We start from the raw sequence: 21,246 nt of genomic DNA on the forward strand, positions 1-21,246 counted from the left end.
TGATGTTACTTTCTGATAGATTGCTAAATCTGAAATAAAATCTATCTGCTTTCTATAGCCTGTGAAGATACTTACAATACAATCATCTGTTACATTACTTCTGACCAGTCCTTTAAATTTATAATCAGTAAGTTGTTCACATATCCTTAAAATGTTTTTACCCTGTCATATTTTGACTTTTTTTGGAATAGATTTAATTGAATCAAAATTAGTGGGGATACTGGATATTTTAGATGAAGAAAATCGCCTTCCCCAGCCAAGTGATCAACACTTTACATCTGCAGTTCACCAGAAACACAAAGAACATTTCCGACTCACTGTGAGTTTGCCATTCCAAAATTGAGACCCTGTGGTGGGAAGAGAAACCTTTAGAAAGATGTTGCATATTAAGTAATTAGAATAATAAATTATATGGGGCTTAGAAAAACTATAATTTATCCAGCACAGCATCCTCTATAGATAGGCCCTTAGTTTATATATGTGTATCTTGGATGATGATCTCTCTAATGAATGCCGTTTTAGCTGGATGGAAAGTACATTTCATCTATCTAAAATGGATAAACAGGTTTACTTGCTATTTTTATGTTCTTCCTTCTAGCAAAATGGACACCATTTGCTTTGCTTCTGTCATGTGACCTGGATCGTGTTCCAGGGGTTAGCATCTAGAATCACAAGCAGCCACCAGTCTGCACATTTGTAAGACCAGTAATAAAGTTTATGGCTTAGAGTCTGACTTGTGCAAGCAATCCATATTAGATAATGGGTAGCCAATTTATTTTGATGCTCTTTCCTAGGGACTTTTGAATGGGAAATATACTCAGAGACACAGAACTGAAGCAGTAGAAAAATTAACTACAGGGAAAAACAGAGATCAGTGGAAATAAATGAGAAGTACACTTCTGAAGGGGTTAGAGGACCTGGTTCCCTGAACTGCTGTTGGGTCATAGAGCTGTGCTTGAATCCTTATACCAGTGAACAGTAGGGCTTTCTTCATGAGGCTGGACCCTGAGGCTACTGAAGTGTTTCCTGGGTTCACCTAATTCTGTGTTTATCTTTACACTTGACCATCATCCCTTGAGGTAATACAAAGACAGCTGCATCCTTGTGCCCAATTAGCACAGAAAAATACGGATGTTAATTTCATCCAGGAAGATAGGTGCTGCCTTATCTTACAGAGAATAACCAAGAAAGAAAGGGAGGAAAGAAGAAAAGTAAAGCTGCTTAGACTTGCAGATGGCTCCCATACTGTTTATTATTTTGAAATTGTACCATAGTATATCAGTCATTGCTTTGATGGATCCAGGAGCAGAACTGAATGAAGACTAGTATTCTTGTTTCCTTACATCATTAACTAAGTTAAGAATGTGTTAGGTAAACAGGTTGAATGTATTTACTTGAAAAGTTGATGTAGTTGTGATAACCTTCTCTAGGGACTGAATGTAGCAACCACGTGCCCCACTGACTTGGAGTTCTTCTATGTCCTTAAATATTTCTTATAATGCAGAGCCTGTGTCTCTTCAGTGGAGATAGAAATCAAGTGATACGAATCCTCACCAAAACTTTTGCTAAGATTGAAGATATATATCCGGTCCTATATATTCACTGTTCACTAGTCTTTGTTGTGACCAGCTTGCTTTACCAAGAGTACAGATTGCTAGTCAACAAAATTGTGACCAGGCCTCAGAGAACCCTGAGTTATATAGTACATATGACTACAAGGACAACAAGCTAAAACATCAAGAATGGACTTTGGCTGCTTGTCTTCAAAGAGAACAAGAGCAAGACAGTAAATTCTAATTTTTATAAGCCATTACTTTTGTTGTAATTCTTTGGAAATAAAAGTAATAATAGCCATTTATTGAGCACTTCCTATGTGCCAGTCATCTGAAGGTTTTACTTAAGTTATTTTATTTAATACTCATAATCTCTGGGGTAGATCCTGTTTGTATGCCCATGCTAGAGATGGGGAGATGTACGTAGAGAGGTTAAGTGACCAGTCATGTGTAGCACAGTAAGGAAGTGGTGGATTTGGGAATCAGGCTGGGCATTTTGACTCCAGGGCCCTTGTTCTGGCTTATACTGGTGTATCACCTCACAAAGAAGAGGCTCTGTGCTCTGCTATCCCTCTCACCTAGAAAAAGCCTGGTAATGTTCTCAAAGTCTTAGTTTTTTCATTTTTAAATGAGGTTGTCTTTCTTATCATCCTAAGGTTATTTTGAGGGTCATATATATTCTTTTATGTGAAGACATTTTGGAAACTTTTAAATATGAGATATTGTCACTGATAGTATAGCCCTAAAATGATTCAGTGTTCTTCAGATAGATTCAGGCTCATTGTATAAACATGTTAGGATGTATAGTTTTAAAAGTGGGAGAAGTACTGATTTCAGATGTTTTTTAGAACAGTGCCTCTCAACCTTGGTTGTACCTTCAAATCACCTGACGTAAATGATACGGGCTTTAGGGGGTTTAAAAGTTTTCCAGTTAATTCACCAGTTAAGTCAAGAACCACTACTTTAGACATAGGCAGTTAACTTTATAAAGTGCCTATTGTTTTGCATATTTACAGTGTTTATTTTTGTCTGACTCATTTTTTTCTTTTTTGAGAGATTACAACCAAATACTTGCTACATTTCATTGGTAGTCTAAAGCTTACTAGGTGTTTCAGAGGCAGTATAATTGTGTGAAGTGTGAAAAATTCCCATGTAATTTTAACTGTTTCACATCCCAGATGTTTTCTAAGGAGATTATGTAATGTGTTTTTGATAATTTAATAACTAATGCATGTACTCTTTTCAGATACCAAGAAAATCTAAGCTGGCAGTCCATAGGAACATCAGAGATGATGAAGGCTTCATTATCAGGCATTTTGCAGGGGCAGTGTGCTATGAAACAGTGAGTGTGACTTTTACTAAGAGAAAACCATTTGAAGTTGAAGTTGCGCTGCACATAATGTTAACCTCCAGCCACATCTGGTTATTTCAGTTTAAATTTAATAAAATGTAAAATTCAGTTCCTCAGTACACTGGGCACACTTCATGTGTGGGGACTGTGTTGGACAGTGCAGATGCGGAACAGTTTTGTCATCTCAGAAATTCTGTTGAGCAGAGCTGTATCAAGGGATATTACCAAAGGATGGACTGAATCATTCCTGTTTGCTTTATTTTTCAGACCCAATTTGTGGAAAAAAATAATGATGCTTTACATATGTCTCTTGAATCCTTAATATGTGAATCCAGGGATAAATTTATACGAGAATTATTTGAATCATCTACAAACAACAACAAAGATACTAAACAAAAAGCAGGAAAACTTAGCTTCATCAGTGTGGGAAACAAGTTTAAGGTATTTGTGTTAAATTTGTTATTTGAAAATTTGTTTTTAGTGCATTTCAAGTAAAATATATTGTTTTGTACTTTACAGAGGATAATGCAGATCACTGTCAGAAATCCCATGAGTGAAGTGCAAGAGCAGACCCTGCATTGTTGATATTTGTATACAAAATAACATAAAATAGGTGTAGTAATTGAACATACAGAAATTCTTAAAATCTTATGAGTCTGTTCTTTCTTGTTGCTTAACGTATCTGATTCATACCTGCTTCTCCTAATGTTCTTGCTTCTGCTTACTGTTTGGTTGACCTTCAAACCTTCTCTTTCCCATGTGTTTTCTGTTTCCTTCCTCATTCAGCAGTTTTGTTTTAGCTGGAGTAGTCCAGCTCGGGATGGCTAGAGAGGACTAGTTGAGTTGAGAGAGGAAAAGCAGGCACAGCCAGGGGCTTCAGGTAAATGATCACCTTCCTGGACTCTCATTTGTAGAATGGCTGCCATGTTAAAAAGAGCCCGTCTCAAGTTATTAATTTAGTTTTTAATTTATTTTCAATGTGTTTTCTCTCACTGTGTTTTACACTAAAATTTGATTAAAGCTTTTGATAACTTTGTAAAAGATAAATGCTCTGTGTGACAAACCCTTCAAACTGCTTATTTAACATTGAAGAACATCTCATTTGTTTTATTAATTTTAGATCAAAAATTTATTCTTTGAGGTCTGACAGGGAATTGACACATGATGTGTCTTAGAAATGGAACACGAATTGGTTTTAATTGTTGAGTATTTAGCATAGAAAAAGGTAATTTAAAAACTTTTCTATCACAAGTTTAATGAATAAAAAATTATAAATAGAACAAAGACATAGAGTTAATTTCTCTTGTATACATCTTCACAAAGTATTGTTGTATATACAAAAAACCTCTGCATATGCCTTCTATTATGTGTACTTTAAATATTAAAAATGATGTAATTAGAAACTCTTTAAACATCAGAATACTATAACAATAGCAACAATGTAAGCCTCCTGAAATCCCTTGTGGATAGAAATGGGCTCTAATTAACTATCTCGATGAAATCATGTTTATAAACCTAGATTTTTTTTAAAGTATATATAAATATAGGAGAAAGTTTATAATACTTTACAAGTAAGTGAATAAAAATTCTTTAACTTTGTTATAAGTTATATTCATTATGAGTTCCTAATTCTCTTGAGCAATATTTTTTCTCTTATTTTTATATTTTGAAATTCCTGAATAGACACATGATAGCAGATTAGTATAAAATAGTATATTAGCCTATATGAAGTGGATATTATTATTTGCATAATGTAATATTATAGTAGTATTGCTTGTAAGAACATACTTGAAATTTTAGACAGTATAAATAAAAACAAAACATTCTTAAAATTCTTTGAATTAAAGGGGGCGCCTGGGTGGCTCAGTCGGTTAAGCGTCCGACTTCAGCTCGGGTCATGACCTCACAGTCTGTGAGTTCGAACCCCGCTTCCAGGCTCGGAGCCTGGAGGCTGCTTCCGATTCTGTGTCTCCCTCTTTCTCCACCCCTCCCCTGCTCACACTCTGTCTCTCTCTCTCAAAAATAAATAAACATTAAAAAAAAAAAAATTCTTTGAATTAAAGTATTCTTTTATGTTGAGATATGAAATGCCTAAATATTACTTATATTCAATAGGATGTATTTTGCACATTAAACTGCTAAAAAACTATAACTGAGTGATATTACTAATAGCTTTCAAAAATGTGTTGAGATACTTTGAAATGATGTATTAATAGTAATTCTTAATTTAAAATATAGTAGAATAGCTTGTTAAATTCAAGTTACGTAAGGCAATAAAAGAAAACAGGCTAGCATTTACAGTAAGACTTCAGTTACCCATCATTTCTGAGAACCACAGGTTCTCTGCTGAAAAGTAACATTTTCAGGTTATTTGAAACATAACTCTTTTACTGTTAGTGATTTAGAAAACAATCCTCTTTGATGGAAGTCTTACTCTATTGTTACATACATGAATATTTGTATGCTTAAAAATAAAATACAAATAGAGCATGAGTTTCATAAAACTGTTTATCCTTATGCCTTATGGTCCTTGACTGCTTCCTTGATAATTGACAGTCTTCCCTCTTCTCTCAAGTTTATTTTTGCTGCTTCTCTTCTGAATTAGTTTATCTCCAATTTTTTGGAGAATACCATGCTTAGTCTATGGATTAAGAGGCATGGACTTTGTGACATTTGTTTTCTTTTCAAATTAGTGCCCCTCGTACTTGCTTTTCAGTTGTTTGTGGTCCAGATTGATTAAAGTTGTCAGAACTCAGTCAACCAGATAAGTGGGTTGTGACTGTGTTTTTTTTAATCCAATCAGAAATTTACTCCATTTTTATAACTTAAGCCTATGATGTCTGAAGTATACTGTAGTTTCATGTGTAAGAGAATGAACTGTTGGAATCTTGGCTTTACCGTTACTCATTCCATGATCATAGGCAAGTAATTTATCCCTCTGGGCCTTAATGCTTTTACCTGAAAAATGAGGCTGATAATACATACTTAATTTGAATTGTTTGTGGTTTGAACCTGATCATTCCTGTGAAAATCTTTGAGCAGTGCCTGACTCATAGAAAGTATTCAGTAAGTCTACCTATTATTAATAATAATAATAATAATAACTATTATTAAATACTATTATTAAATAATGACTATTATTAAAAATAATAATTATTAACATATTGGATTGATCCAAAATGTTAATTTAGGAATTTACATCTGGATTTATCTTCTGTAAGTAGTATAATAAGCATCTTAGTATAAAATTGATATGAGAATTTTATATAATTTACTTTGCAGAGAAGTAAAGCAAAACATGATTTTAATGTATTATTAAACCAGAGTAAATTACTGTCACTTAATGTTAATATTATTAGAAACAGGAAAATATAGTAACTTGTAGTATACATTGTCAAGTTGTTTTTGAGAAAATTGTCCAAGCTTTTAAAAATAATTGGAATGTAAAATATTTTAAAATAGCCAAGAGGGTTTTGACAGCCAGGCAGGACAATTTCATTTATGATAAGTGTTATATAAAACATTTCTAATACCATTAGTGTGTATTTTAAGTATGTCTTCATTCTTCAATGGAGTGTGACAGAAACTGCACCCAGCTTGCTACATATTCAAGTACAGCTCTGTTGATCTGTTATGGAATGCATCCCCTGCATTTTCATGTACTTCCTTTGTTGCCTGTACACTTTTCCCTCATTCATCCCGCCTGCAAGTATGTGTGTATATTTTATAGCATTGCTAATTTTCAGTCTTTTAATTATACAAGTTCTGTATGACTAGTGTAAGTTACTGTCCTTGTCATCATATTAGCCATATATTTTGCATGTTACTGTAAAAGAATTTATGTATCAGTTGTTAAGTTGCACTGTGTTGTATGTTGATGTTATTGCATGTTATTTTATGCTAATGTTGGAGAGCTAATGGTAACTTATGACATTGTGTACTTTTGCTTTTTGAAATAGTAAAGTGATTTGCTTTCTTCTGCAGACACAGTTAAATCTGCTTCTGGATAAACTTCGAAGTACTGTGAGTAAAATTTTAAAAAATTCAGAGTTTTTAAATAGTCCTCTGAAATTACTGTTAGTAATTACTCAAATAAACAGAGTAAACATAGAATAATTAGAAATTAATTTAAAACTGAATTCCCTCATTAAAAAAATTAGTTTTTTAAATGGTTGTCATTTTGGTTAGGCTTGTTCTGAAGAAAGTCAAATATATATGAGAAGTCACATTATTTTATAAATGTACAGAATTCTCTCAAATGTTTCTCAATTCAGATTATCCTGTAGTTTCAGAAAAGTGAAAATAATTAGTTATTTATGTGGAGAAAGAAAATATATTTTTTAGGATTAAAGATAATGCATGTAATTCATTTTCATTTTATCATTCTAGTAGTAGCATTCTCCAGCCTGACAGTGTTGTCATGGAAAAAATGGACATAACATTTTTATGTCCTGTTATAGAGGCAATATCCCCCCTTTTTTAATTAACTAGACATTTTAGTAGTTCACTCTGGTTTTTAATGGAAAATTTACCAGAGAAAGAAGTATGATATGTGGGTTGTGTGGGCATGATTCAAGGCGAGGCTTATTTTTTAAACAGATCTACAGAACTTATTCAGGTATTCTTCCTTTTCACGTAGTCATTTTGAAAAGCCAAATATTTATTCTTTTGATGCTGTTATTGCTTAATTTATTGTTAGACTTGCTTTTGGAAGCATTAGCAGATATTCTCATTGTTTGCAAATATTTATCTCTTAGGAACTAAACATCTTTAAAAACCAAGTCTGATGAGGAGGGTATTTTACCTTTATCTTTATGGCCCAAATATAGATTACACCAAATACAGGGCAAATAATGAGAGTACTTTTGTGATTTATAAGAAGATACTTCCAAAAAGTGTTCTGAAAGTGTTCTGAAAGTGTTTGCAGTGAGCATCATTGTTGAAATAACTATTCAGTTTTTTAAGGGGACTGCTCTGAAAAGGAACAGTTATTTGGCTGTTTGGTATATTCACTTTAATACTCAACAGGTTCATTGTGCACATATCCATATTCTTTGTGCATCATTCAACGTAATCCGATAACTGATTCTAAATGAATGCCTTTAAAAGCTTTAAAAAAATGCTGTTTAACAAACAGAACTTTAAAATGTGAAGTGGTGCAGCTTAGGGACTTACAGAATGATGAAAAAGGTTGACTTATTTTTCCCCACTTTGGTCTAAATTTTAAGAGGCATAATTTTATTACTTTGTCTTGTTATAGGAAAATTTTCTTACCACAGAAATATAGCATATAAATATACTTAAATGTAGAATAAAATCATATATGTGTCAGTCTGAAAAATGTATTATATTTAAATATGTTAAAATATTTTTCAATGAAAGACTTTTCTTTTTACAATAACACAATTTTTGGTACTCAAATCTAAAATGTACTATGTTTCTAACATTAGTATATAATGCAGAAATTCATTCCAAGCTTGAAATTTTAAAAGTATGCTAATTAAGTTTTAGATTCTTTAGTGATTATTTTAAAAGAGGTTCAGATATTAATGGCAACATGCTTGATAGTTACTGATGTTCGTAGAAATAGAAAAATAAGAATGCTTATTGTATTGTCTTAAAAAGTATCTTTATTCTCCTAGGGTGCAAGCTTTATTCGTTGTATCAAACCTAATTTAAAGATGACAAGCCACCACTTTGAAGGTGCCCAGATTTTGTCTCAACTTCAATGTTCAGGTATTTTCATATATATATATATATTTTTAAATTTTTTTTAATGTTTATTTATTTTTGAGACAGAGAGACAGGGCATGAACGGGGGAAGGTTAGAGAGAGAGAGAGAGAGACACAGAATCTGAAGCAGGCTCCAGGCTCTGAGCTGTCAACACAGAGCCAAATGCGGGCCTCAAACCCACAGACTGTGAGATCATGACCTGAGCCGAAGTCGGAGGCTCAACCGACTGAGCCACCCAGGCACTCCTAGGTATTTTCATATTTTTATAATTTATATTCATGTGTGTTGGCAATGTTTTTAAACCAGTCACAGCTATCTTGATTGTTTTTAAGTACAGTAAGATTTTTATTTTCTATTTCCTTAAATTATAAGAAAAGCATGGCTAGCAAGTTATTTTAGCAAATTGGGATATAGTTTATTGTGAAATAAAACAACTTTACAGTATTGAAGTAAAATTTATGAAAACTCTTTAACTGCAAACCTAGATGTGCCTTAAGTAGGTTTTTCTTTTTTTTTTAAGTTTATTTATTTATTTTGAGAGAGTGAGAGAGCATGAGTGGGAGAGGAGCAGAGAGTGAGGGAGAGTTAGAGAGAATCCCAAGCAGGCTCCGTGCTTCATGCTGAGCTGAAGCAGGGCTTGATCTTATGAAACTTGAGATTATGACCTGAGCCAAAATCAAGAGTCAGACACTTAATGGACTGAGCCACCCAGGCCTTCTCGGGCTGGCAGTAGTTCATTTCTCATTCCTTAAATAGCTGGGTCAGGAGGTGGGTTTTGGTGTCCTTGCTCTCACTCCACTGCTTACAAAAAAATGAAAACACAATGCCCTTGCCTGCTGCAGAACTTCTGTGCATTTGGCTAAACTATCACTCTCCACCTTTCACCTGCCACCTTCTAACTTTGCTCAGTCATAGAAGTCTTAGGCACAAGGCTCACTGTTTTTCCTGTACTGCATGCCCATCTTCTCTCCACACCCATGCTATGCCTCCTGTCTCCCAGGGCATGAGTCCTCTACTTGCCTTTTGCTCCATCCCAAATTTGTGATACTTCCTTAAGCTCTCTGGTCTTTCTTACTCCTTATTTTGCTCCTCTCAAAGTCAGATTCATTATAAAGCTAGGGTCACTTAAGCTTCAGGGTCCCTCATTTAGATGGGCTCCTTTGAAAGCCCTGTACCTGCTTTTATATTCTTTTGTATTTTGTAATTTTATACTTTTTTCTTAAATTACAATTGTATAAGCTTTAGGCAAACCACCCTGCTCTCTCCAGATCTCTGAACCTCTGCCAATAGACAGCCTCAGCTTCTTACTAGAAGATGGAAAGCTTCACCTGTGTGCTACCAAACACTGCTACCTACCTGCATAACCTTCCCTTTTGCTAAGAAGGTGGAAGTGCCTCTCTTCCAAGTTGAGACTATAGTTCTTTGGAATCATCCCTTCCTACTTTCTTTTGAATCTTCAATATTGATTATTTGTATTGAATCATTCCCTTTGAGGTAGTCTCACTACCATTTAAACATGTGGAGTCTTAATCTTAATTTCCTCTGACCCACATTCCCTTCCAGCTGTTTCCTTATCTCTAGCCTCACTATTTATTCTATAGTTTGTCCTTTTCTGTCCAAGAATAGCCTATTTTTGCTTTCTCAGTTTCATGCCTTCCACTCACTCTCTAACCCAAGAGAATTCAGCTTTCACCTTGATCAGTCCAACAGAGTACTTCCTTTTCTTTTTTTCAAGTTGTTTTTGAGAGAGAGGGAGAGAGCAAGAACACGAGCAGGGAGGGGCAGAGAGGGAAAGAGAGAACCCCGAGCAGGCTTCATGCTGTCATTGCGAAGCCTGATGTGGGACCCCAACTCACAAACTATGAGATCATGACCTGAGCTGAAATCAAGAGTTAGCTGCCCAACCAACTAAGCCACCCAGGCGCTCCACAACAAAATAATTCTTGATAAGGTCACCCGAGATTTCCCTGATCCTAAATCAGATATTCCTTTTTCAGTCCTCATCTTAGTGGACATTGACATTTGACTTGATTGGTCCCATTAATGTATCCTTTCCTTGGCTCCTGAATCAGAGCATGTCCCTGATTTTCTTTTTTTTCTTTTTTTGTTTTTAATATTTATTTATTTTTGAGAGAGAGAGAGACAGAGCTGGAGAGGAGCAGATAGAGAGAGGGAGACAGAGGATCCAAAGGAGGCTTCATGCTGACAGCAGGGAGCTTGATTTGGAGCTCGAATTCATGACCTGAACTGAAGTCTAACACTTAACAGACTGAGCCACCCAGGTGCTCCCCTGCTTTTCTTTTTAATTTTCTGGAAATTCTCAATTCCTTTGCAGGGTCTTCTTTTCTCTGGGTAGTGTTTGTTAAGAGTTTTTCACACTTTGGTTTAGGCCTGTTTCTTTCTCACTCTTCCCAGTGCTGTCTGATATAACTTTCCATGTTGATAGAAATATTTTATATCTGTGTTGTGCAATATGGTAGATGCCTCTGGTTGTTGAGCACTTGACATGTGGCTAGTATGACTTAGGTACTGATTTTTAAATTTAATTTTAATTTTTAAAAAATTAAATAGTCACATGTGGCTAGTGGGTGCCATATTGCACAGCATAGTTATGTATTCTCTGTCCCCACTGCCTGATGTGACCTCCTAAATAGTCTTTGTCCCCCCCGCAGATTTATCAAAATATAACTGACTTATAATGTAAATGCAAGGTGTACAACATGTTGATTTGATACACTTCTGTATGTAAAATGATTATCCCCATAGCATTTGCTAACAGTCTCATCAGATCCCGTAATTACCAGTTCTCTTTTGTGGTGAGAATATTTAAGATCTGCTCTGCTGGCAAACAGTGAGTCTTAGTACTCCCAATCCAAGCTATCACCATCTTTCACCAGGCTTTTTGCTGTAGCTTCCTAAGTATTCTTGCATCTGCTCCGTCTGTTCTTCACATATATCCAGAATTGTTGCTTTACAACTCAAGTCTGATCACATCTTTTTACTGCTCAAAATGCTGTAATGGCTTCTGAGTATTATTAGGGGAAAGAGTAAAATCCTTGTAGCTTATGAGGCCCCAAAGGTCTGGCCCATGTGTTCCTAGCTCCATCTCTGTCTACTCTCTCTCTCCTCTCTGTGCTCCAGTCATGCTGGCCTTTGTTTGGTTCCTTAAGTTCTCCATATTCCCTCCTGTCACAAGGCCTGTGCACATACTGCTTCCTCTGAGAAGCTCTTGACTGACTTTTGTCTTCATCTTTCATTTCTACGCTTGATTGTCCTTTCCTTGTGAAAGCCTTTATTGATATCCTTAACAGAAAGAGGGGTCTGAGTAAAGAGTGCTGAGCACCTTCATTTTAGCCATAAATTATATATAGATTTGTGCAATCATGTAATTTTTTTCTCTAACCTATAAATCTCTCAAGGGCAGAAACAGTGTCTGTTTTGGCTTGCACATTTATCCCAGCCTCTGAGCAGTGCAGAGCTTATACTAGACTTAGTAAATATTTGTTGAATGAAATGCACGGTCTGGCACATGTGAAGACTTTTTGTTAATAATTTTAACAAATACTGTAATGTTAAATAATTCATGTCTGCCATATTCATACATATGGATGTATTTTTGTGATATTTTCTTCAGATAGTTTTTATTTTGAGTTTGACTCCTTTCTCATTTAAATTTCTCTTCATGGTTTGTTTAGCCTAATACAATAAATCATTTATTTCCTAAATGAGCATCCGGTGTCCTGGCAAGTCAAGCATGTTTACATTTAGCTATATAGACTTTTAAATTGGTAGAGTGTGGGGTTATAGATGCTTTAGCTAGGATTTATCTTTCAGTTAAGCAGTGTATTTCAATATGCTAAGATGTGTTGGCAGTTTAGTAGATGACACCAATTCATAGTAGTTTGACTTTTTTTTTAAAGTAATAATAATAGTAAAATGATACAGAACTGGTTCTAATTATGTGGCTAGGCAATGAGGAAAATGAAAAAAACAAAACACCCCAATAACCAGTAGAAATAAAAATACTTATGAAGCTTTGTAAAATAAAGACATTTAAGATTTGAATTCTAGATTGCCTTTCTGTTTTCATTATTTTTTTCTGATTTAAGAAGAATTAATTGATTTAGGACTTCTTTTACTAAAGTTACTATCTTCTGATCAGCCAACACCAAGGCAAAGTAGGGGAAGGTAAGAGAAGGCAGGTGTTCTTCCTCTGTAACCTTGGGGCTCTGCTGCCTATCTGTGGCAGCAAAGAGGATTCTGAATATAACCAGCCAGACTGCACCAATAAGCCCTTCAACAGTCACATTTCTAGAAGGAAGAGTACTTGGTTTGGTGACTTTTTTTTTTTAAAGTGTTGAAAGGTCTTTAGAGTAAATTAGCTTCAAGTGCTGAGAAAGCAGCCCTAGGCTTGGTAATTTGTTAAGCTTCATGAAATTCTTTAAAAAAAAAATTTTTTTTTAATGTGTATTTATTTTTGAGAGAAAGAGACAGAGCATGAGTGGGAGAGGGACAGAGAGAGAGGGAGATACAGAACTGGAAGCAGGCTCCAGGCTCTGAGCTTTCAGCACAGAGCCTGACGTGGGGCTTGAGCCCCTGAGTGGTGAGATCATGACCTGAGCTGAAGTCAGGTGCCCAACTGACCAAGCCTCCCAGGCTCCCCGAAGCTTCATGAAATTCTTAATGAACTTTTGTAAGTTCATATGTTGTCTTCAGCTACAGAGCAAGCTAGGGGACTCAGAGGTGGCACATGTGTACGTTCCCAAGGGTACTTGTTTATTTGATATACATGGGCAAGAATTGTAACAATACTAGCCAAATCTTTACTTCTTGAGCAGAGCCTAGAGCTAACTAGATTTAGTTTTAGAGATTTCTTTCCTTAGGAATGATTGCCTTTATGTGCTTCGTTAATTAGTATTAAAAATTATAATAGTTATATAGTTGACTCTAAGAAAAAATCAAATAGTACACAATAATAATAACTAAAAAGTCTTCTCAGGTGTGATGACTTAGTTTTGTGTCTTGGGTATATTTTTTGTATTGGTTAAATAAAGCTTTGCCCATTCTTTTAAATTAATACACCATATTCTGCCATATGGTTGTAATATCATTTAATTCATTGATATTTAAGTTATTTCTGTATTTTTTTCTATTTCAGCGATCCAGTGGACATGTGTGCATTCTCAATGTGCATTTTTGTCCACATGTGTGACAAGTTGTAGGATAGATTCATAGAAGTAGAAGTAGAAAGTACTGAGTCAAGGGGATAAATATTTCCAAATTGCCATCCAAAATTGTTGCACTGGTTTACTTTCCCACCAGTAGTATATGTGTGTGTTTTCTTACACTTTGAGTACTATTGGTCAACTTCGAGTACTATTGGTGTTTTATACCTTTGCCAGTCTGATAGGTTAAAATTCAGTCTGACTCTCTAGAAAAGATATCTTTCCTGGGAGATTATTTTTAAAATAACAATCCACTTATTTAAAAAAAATATATTTTGTAGTTTCATTTTGCCAATTTAAATTTTTGACCACCAGGAATTTATTTTGGTATAAGGAGTGAGGAGGGATCCGGTGTCCAGTGTTAACATTTGTTTTCTAAATGGCTAGCCATTTGTCTTAACGCTTTGTTGAGTAATCTTATTATCTCCATTGATATGAAAGTATCAGAGAGTGAAATACAGGCCTTTTTGTAAATAAAAGTCCTGGCATTATCTACAATTGTTGAACCTTTCCCGGACTACCGTATGCTTTTCTGTCGTGAAAATTTCACACTGACTCAAGGCTCAAATTAGACGTACTAGAGTTATACTGAAAATAGATACTCCTATAGACTCTCTTTACCCCAATAGACTATCTTCTTTGAGAGGTGAGTGAAAAGGGATCTTTATAGTGAAATACTGAGCTCCCCTTTCTTTCTCTTTTGCCTTGTATAAGCTTGAGTGAGAAGTTGGGGCTACTTCTTAGAGACTCTATTAGGAATCTTTTTAAAGAATTAACCTCAGGACTTAGAAAGTGAATTAATGTAGGCCTTTACCTCCTATACTGTTGATTGTGGCATAGGTTTTTAGCAGAAAAAAGATACAAACTAGATTTGAGCTTTCTAGAGACTAGTAGTTTGTGCCCTAGAAAATGATTAGTCCTGCTGGTTTTAGATGAAATTTGCTACAATAGTTTTAGGTGGTGGATAAGTTGGTACATATTGAGTATGGACATGATAGTCCCTATGTAATAGTTCTTTGCTGATGATTCGTATAAATTGCCCCTTTCTAAACATTAATTTATAAAATTGATCATTCACAAGTTATTTTTGGACTTCGGTGCAGAGATTGGCAGTAATTTGTGTTTGTTTATGAATCTAGGTATGGTGTCTGTTTTGGACTTAATGCAGGGTGGTTTCCCATCACGAGCTTCCTTTCATGAACTCTACAACATGTATAAAAAGTATATGCCAGATAAACTTGCAAGATTAGATCCAAGACTGTTTTGCAAGGTATGAATACTGCCTAAATTGAAATTTCTTAGCTATGAACTGTCATTCTTGCTAACTACTATTTGGCATTTAACTTTTGAACTTTTATTTTTCAGGCTCTTTTTAAAGCTTTGGGCTTGAATGAAATTGACTACAAGTTTGGGTTAACAAAAGTATTTTTTAGGCCTGGCAAGGTAAGTACATTTGTATTTTAAAGTTTAACATGATGAATGTTGGAGTCAAGGCATGTTTTGAAGTGTTTAGTAATTCTTATTATTCATGAATTATATGAGTATCAGTAATAGTATGCATATGTGTGTGTGTGTGTACACAGTTTCTCTACTTGTTAGAAGTTTACAATGTGTACTACTCTGTATAAGTTTTACAGTTTTTATTTCACATTTGGAAGTACTGGAGTCAGAGCATTGTTTAATTGGATTTTTTTGCTTAAATAAGGATTAACCAGAAAATGTTTATGTTTTTAAAAAGTTGAAACATTTTCTAAAACATATTAATTCAGTCTTCAATAATGAAAAATTTCACAGTACTTTTGAGTCTTCATTGTAAGAATAAGTTCTATTAGAGTATAAATAGATGTTTAAGGTACAGGAAATTGGACTGAGGTTTGTACCAACTTCTTTCAAATCTTAGAATGAATGAATGTGTAAATACTTTTGTAGGTGACATAATTTTAGGCTAACCCATAGTTTTTGTATTTATAGATTCTTGTACTAGGTTATAAGACTGAGTTATAGAATATTTCATAATGTGTGTACAAAACAAATACCTAAATGTTATTCACAATCTGTTCATAACATTTTCACCATTCCTGACTTCATTAATATTGAGTGAATAATTGCATCCTCATAATTTTAAACACAACTCTTATTATATAATAGCCAACCATATTTGTTTGACTTAGCAGTGTCATTAATAAATATCTCTAGTGCCTTGAAGACTAGATTAATGATAGTAATAAATCTGATTTCACATTTTTGAGCATGATATAAAAACCTGTGTAATTCATTACCAATGTATGCATTTCCATTTTGAATATTTTTACTGCAGAGAACCCATACCATTTCTTATAAAAGAAAAAAATTAAAAATGTATATTCATAGTTGGCTTAGCTATATAATCATACATATTTATCATAAGCTCGACATTTCTCTTATTTCAGGGCTTTAGTAATAATTTTAGAATTAGTAGCCTGAGAAAACACTTGGTCTTATTTTGCCCCCAGAAAAATTAATTAGAAACATATGTTGAAAGCACAAGGCAAGAGTTCAAAGATCTTTAATCTTGTTATGTTACCTTTAACTTAATTTTGATTATAAGAAGCCATTTATTGATAGGTGTGTGACATCCTCAATATATTATAGTGAGATATTTAATAAAGGATAGAAATCATTTTATAATTTGGTGGTAAATTATGAAAATAATGGATTTTATTTTTTAGTAACCTCATGGCCGTTTTATTTGTGTTGTCTGTCTCTTAGTAGCAATTTTTATATCTGACCAAAATAGGGATGGAAGTTGGGAGAGTGAGAATAGTATAGTGGTACCTGACATTATATAGCTGACCTTCACTTATCAGAAGCTGTATACAGATATCAGAGTATGTGGATGAACCAGTTCAGAAACAGCCCTTAATTTCACTCTTTTCTCAGTAAAACCTTTTTGCCAATCGTCTGTAATTGTCATTTAAGATTTTTTCTACTTTTATTGTTAAATTTGCTAACTAGCAATGAGTAAGCCCTGATTACCCCTCCGGAAAAGGATGCTGATGGAAGAGGAAGGCAGCAAAATACAACTGGATATGTTTGAATTTGCTCTGTACTCTCTTGAGACTTGGGTCTGTTATTGGATTGTGATAATTTCTAGAAAGTTAGATACTAGCTTTGACTTCTAGTATTTTGTATCTCTCTTTGTGTTCAAACACATTTTCTTTTGATACTGCTGCTAAATTATTTTATTTCCTAGTTTGCAGAATTTGATCAGATTATGAAGTCTGACCCTGACCATTTAGCAGAACTGGTTAAAAGAGTCAATCACTGGCTTGTCTGCAGTCGCTGGAAGAAAGTTCAGTGGTGCTCCCTCTCAGTCATCAAACGTAGGTGTTTTCTATCATACCAAGATCTGTAATTACTTTGGAAATGAGTCGGTTTGTGGAATGTTATAAAGCCTGAGTGGTGAGTGACGGGCCACAGGGACCACGTTACTTATTCAGGCTGTACGTAACACTTGGTATGTACTATATACATGGTAAATGATTATTTGTGGACTTTTAAAAAAAATATTTTTTAATGTGTGATATTTATCTTCTTTATCCAAATGTGTTATGGGAAAATTAATTTCACTGTGTCCTAAACAAAACAGAAACAGAACTCAGTCTTGATTCCTCCTGCTCCTCCTACCTGACCCCCCCAGTCTCTCAGACTTAAGCCAGAACTTTTCTCTTTCCACCTGCATGGCTTCACCGGTACACACACCAGAAATTTCAAGATTGTAATGGTGTCTCTCCCTTTTTGTCCCTGAAGTCTTGCCATCCTATTGATTCTTCCTCCAAGTGCTGTACATTCTTTCCTCTTTATTGCCAGGGACTTAGTGGAGCCCCACTTCCCCGCTCACATGTTAGCTGCAGTAGCTCCCAAACCGAGTTTCCTTGGCTTCCCAGGAGTTCTCTTCCTAGAGTTCCTCTCTAAACTAAAGCCTTTTATTAAGGCTTTCCTTTAATACAGGGCAAAGTCTTAGAATGTCTTTTATTAAGGCTTTCCTTTGATGTAGGGCAAAGTCTTAGAATGTCTTTCAAGACCCTGTGAAACCAGGTTTCAGCTTCCCTTTCCAAACCTCTTCTCCTGCCACTGCTCATTCAGACCCTGTTCTGACACACTGGACTGAGCTGCTACTTCGTGTGTGTCTGCTAGGTCATAGTAACTATTTGTGTCTAAAACAAGGGTTAGGGGCAGAATGTTTTTGGGTTACCTGAGGGTTTATGGCAAATATTTAATTGTATAGAATTATTGTCAGTAACTTGATTAAATTTACAGCTGCCCCTCCCTTTTCCCTACTCACCAGTGCTAGGCATACAAAAAGGATTCAGTAAGGTGTACTTTATTAAAAGAAAAATAAAATTCCTTTGACTTAATGGAAAGGAAATCTGCAAGCAAGGATTATTATTGAGGTTTTTTTATTAGACAATTGTGCATATAGATAAAAAGACAACTATAATAAAAAAGATGACAAAAGCTCTTTTTCCCATAGTTTCCAAGTAAAATATAGACACATTTGTCACTATGGTTCAAGGCTTTCAGCTTTATAGTTGCATTATGATGGAAAATACATTGTATGTAAATTATCTATGCTATACCAGTTGTTTGTGGACTGTGTTCTGCAGTGGTGAAGTTGGTAACCAGACAGAATCTTTGAAAGATGTTAATAGGGAAGCTCTGAAAAAAAGGTTCAAAGGTCAGATTAGTGTAAGATGTTCTAAGTGTAATTTAAACAGGTTTCTTTACTGTAGGGCTCTCAGAGGCTTTACTTTGTATGTTCACAGTGCATCTCCTGAAGGAGGTATAGCATATAGCTTTTTGTAAATTTATTTGACAAGCGAATCCTTCTTTCAAGACATACCTGTTAACATTTAATAGACCAGTATTGCCTAGGACAGTTTGGGAAGCAATAGTGTGACATAATAAGGAAATAGTATGTTTAAGGTGTAAACCTAGCCACATACATGATGTACTTTTTGTTTTAAGAAGTGTAAGGAATTACAGAAATATTAAACTTCCCGATTTTGATGTCTGGTCTAATGTGTTTGTCAAGATTTCATGTTTCCTGAAAATTGCTGTGTGGAAATGAGTGGTTTTTAAGAATATTATATGCCTGATTTAAACTGAATAATTTTCTGTCATTGTATTTTCCTCTCATATGTAGTGAAAAACAAAATAAAATATCGAGCTGAAGCCTGCATTAAAATGCAAAAAACTATTAGAATGTGGCTTTGCAAAAGGAGACACAAACCTCGGTAAGATGAATAGTGCCTTGTTAGGATAAGCACTTGGTGTTATATGTGAGTGATGAATTCTACACCTGAAACCAATTTTACCATGTATGTTAACCAACTAGAATTTAAATAAAAATTTGAAATAAAAAATATAGGGGCATCTGGGTGGCTCAGTCTGTTAAATGTCCGACTTCAGCTCAGGTCATGATCTTGCGGTTTGTGAGTTTGAGCCTCGCATCGGGCTCTGTTGCTGACAGATCAGAGCTTGGAGCCTGCTTCAGATTCTGTGTCTCCCTCTCTCTCTGCCCCTCTTCCACTCACTCTCTCTCTCTCTTTCATTCAAAAATAAAAATAAACATTAAAAAAAATAGTGCCTAAAGAACCCTATTAAACCTATTTACCCTAATATAAAATGGCTATAAGGTCAATGAAGAGCAGTTTGGATACTTACAGAGTTTTCTCCTTACTAGTGTTCTTTGTAAAAAGATGTATTAATCTGTTATTTTATATTATGTATTTGAAATTAATTAATTATTTCATTATTTAATTACTTGCCTTATTCTACAAAAGGATTTGAAGTAGCTTACAAAAATGAAAATACTATAAAAGGTTGAAATAAATGGCTAAAAGAAGCTCTTTTATTCTAATTATTTTAGTGGCTTGAGTTTCTTGATAAATGACAAATTGGCATTGTTTTTATTATTTTTTTATTTTTTTGGCATTGTTTTTAAAAACATTAATGTTGTCACCATAATTCTCAAGATCATGTATAGGAATTATATTGTCTCACTGTTTAGTCTTTTTATTTAGTCTTTTTATTTGAGTCTTATTTAGACTTTTTAAACTTAGAGGCCTGTATAACTGTTAATCCTTAAATCTCATCAAAGTGATTAGATAACTCTTCTAACTTCTTCTATAATTTGAATTCTGAAATTTTTCATGTAAATAAAGAAGGCTAAGATACTAACAGGTATCAGTGTCATTCACACCCATATTTATTTCTTTTTTACTTTCAACAAGAGATCTAAAAAAGAGAATCCTAGACAATATGAAAACAGAAGTGAAATACCCTATTTATAGCAAGATGTTTATTTGGCATTTTATTAAGATGAAAAATCTATGCATGGCATTGAGTGGTGAAATTAAACCTTGATGAAGTATTATGTTTACAGCATCGATGGACTGGTTAAGGTCGGCACACTGAAAAAACGACTCGATAAATTTAATGAAGTAGTAAATGCATTGAAAGATGGAAAACCAGAGGTGAATAAACAGGTCAAGGACCTTGAAATTTCTATTGATGCTTTAATGGCCAAAATTAAGGTATGGAATTTTGATCCAAATGACTGATTTTTTAAACAATTTATTATACTTTGTGGTTCATATTGAATTGTATAGAAAGGTGTCCTTTTTTTAAAGATATAAAACGTTACACATGTTGAGTCTCAGTGATGGCAAGTGATGACCATTGTATTGTTCTATGTTTGAAAATTTTTATAGTGAAAAAATAAGACAGTTTTTATGCAATTTCATCTTTTGTTAGGAAAACCCCCTCCCAAATAGTAATTAAAATACTATACTCTGTTGGTAAGCTTTTGAGTAATCATCACTGAGAGAGGATTAATGCAAATTATTTTAATTTGTTTCATGTTTTTTACCTTCAGAAACTAATTTTCAAATTATAAAAGTAATGTAATATTATGGAAAATGTGGAGAAAACCACCAAAAAACCCTTAACCCCAGACAGTGACACATTCAGCTGTTACACTGTTGGATAGTCAGTCACCTTCCAGGCGTTTTTTAGAGGCACATATGCTTGTAAAGTTCTCACAATTTGATTTTGTGCCCTTATTGTTATGTTATATGCCTTGTCCCTGTCATTACATTATCTTTATATAGGCTATATCATGAACTACTTAAGTGTTTTAAACTTAGCAATTAATTTTCCCCCAAGTTTTTTTAGAGAAAAAAATGGGGCCTCTTTTTTTGTATTGATTTTCATTTATTTAAGTACCAGAGGGATTGAAAATGTTTTCTATATGCTTGCTTGTTAATTATAGTACATCTGTTTCTTCAAGCCTATTCTGTTATATTTTAGGGTCTTAATGTTTTTCTTATCCATAAGTCA

At 34.3% G+C, this 21,246-nt stretch overlaps 1 protein-coding gene across 4 annotated transcripts in view; it reads left to right on the forward strand.

Moving 5' to 3' along the window:
* The window catches only part of MYO6 (myosin VI), a 147,233-nt gene that overhangs the window by 101,741 nt on the left and 24,246 nt on the right, over nucleotides 1-21,246 (forward strand). For all 4 annotated transcript variants that reach the window (XM_047858979.1, XM_047858981.1, XM_047858982.1 and 1 more), the window contains exons 16-25: nucleotides 192-319; nucleotides 2,800-2,895; nucleotides 3,172-3,345; nucleotides 6,889-6,927; nucleotides 8,547-8,640; nucleotides 15,003-15,133; nucleotides 15,229-15,306; nucleotides 17,096-17,225; nucleotides 19,049-19,139; nucleotides 20,291-20,441. In XM_047858979.1, the coding sequence (XP_047714935.1) occupies nucleotides 192-319; nucleotides 2,800-2,895; nucleotides 3,172-3,345; nucleotides 6,889-6,927; nucleotides 8,547-8,640; nucleotides 15,003-15,133; nucleotides 15,229-15,306; nucleotides 17,096-17,225; nucleotides 19,049-19,139; nucleotides 20,291-20,441 (1,112 nt within the window). The remainder of the gene's footprint in view (nucleotides 1-191; nucleotides 320-2,799; nucleotides 2,896-3,171; nucleotides 3,346-6,888; nucleotides 6,928-8,546; nucleotides 8,641-15,002; nucleotides 15,134-15,228; nucleotides 15,307-17,095; nucleotides 17,226-19,048; nucleotides 19,140-20,290; nucleotides 20,442-21,246) is intronic.

The sequence above is a fragment of the Prionailurus viverrinus genome, chromosome B2, assembly GCF_022837055.1.
Source record: "Prionailurus viverrinus isolate Anna chromosome B2, UM_Priviv_1.0, whole genome shotgun sequence".
In the NCBI taxonomy this organism is placed as follows: Eukaryota; Metazoa; Chordata; class Mammalia; order Carnivora; family Felidae; genus Prionailurus; species Prionailurus viverrinus.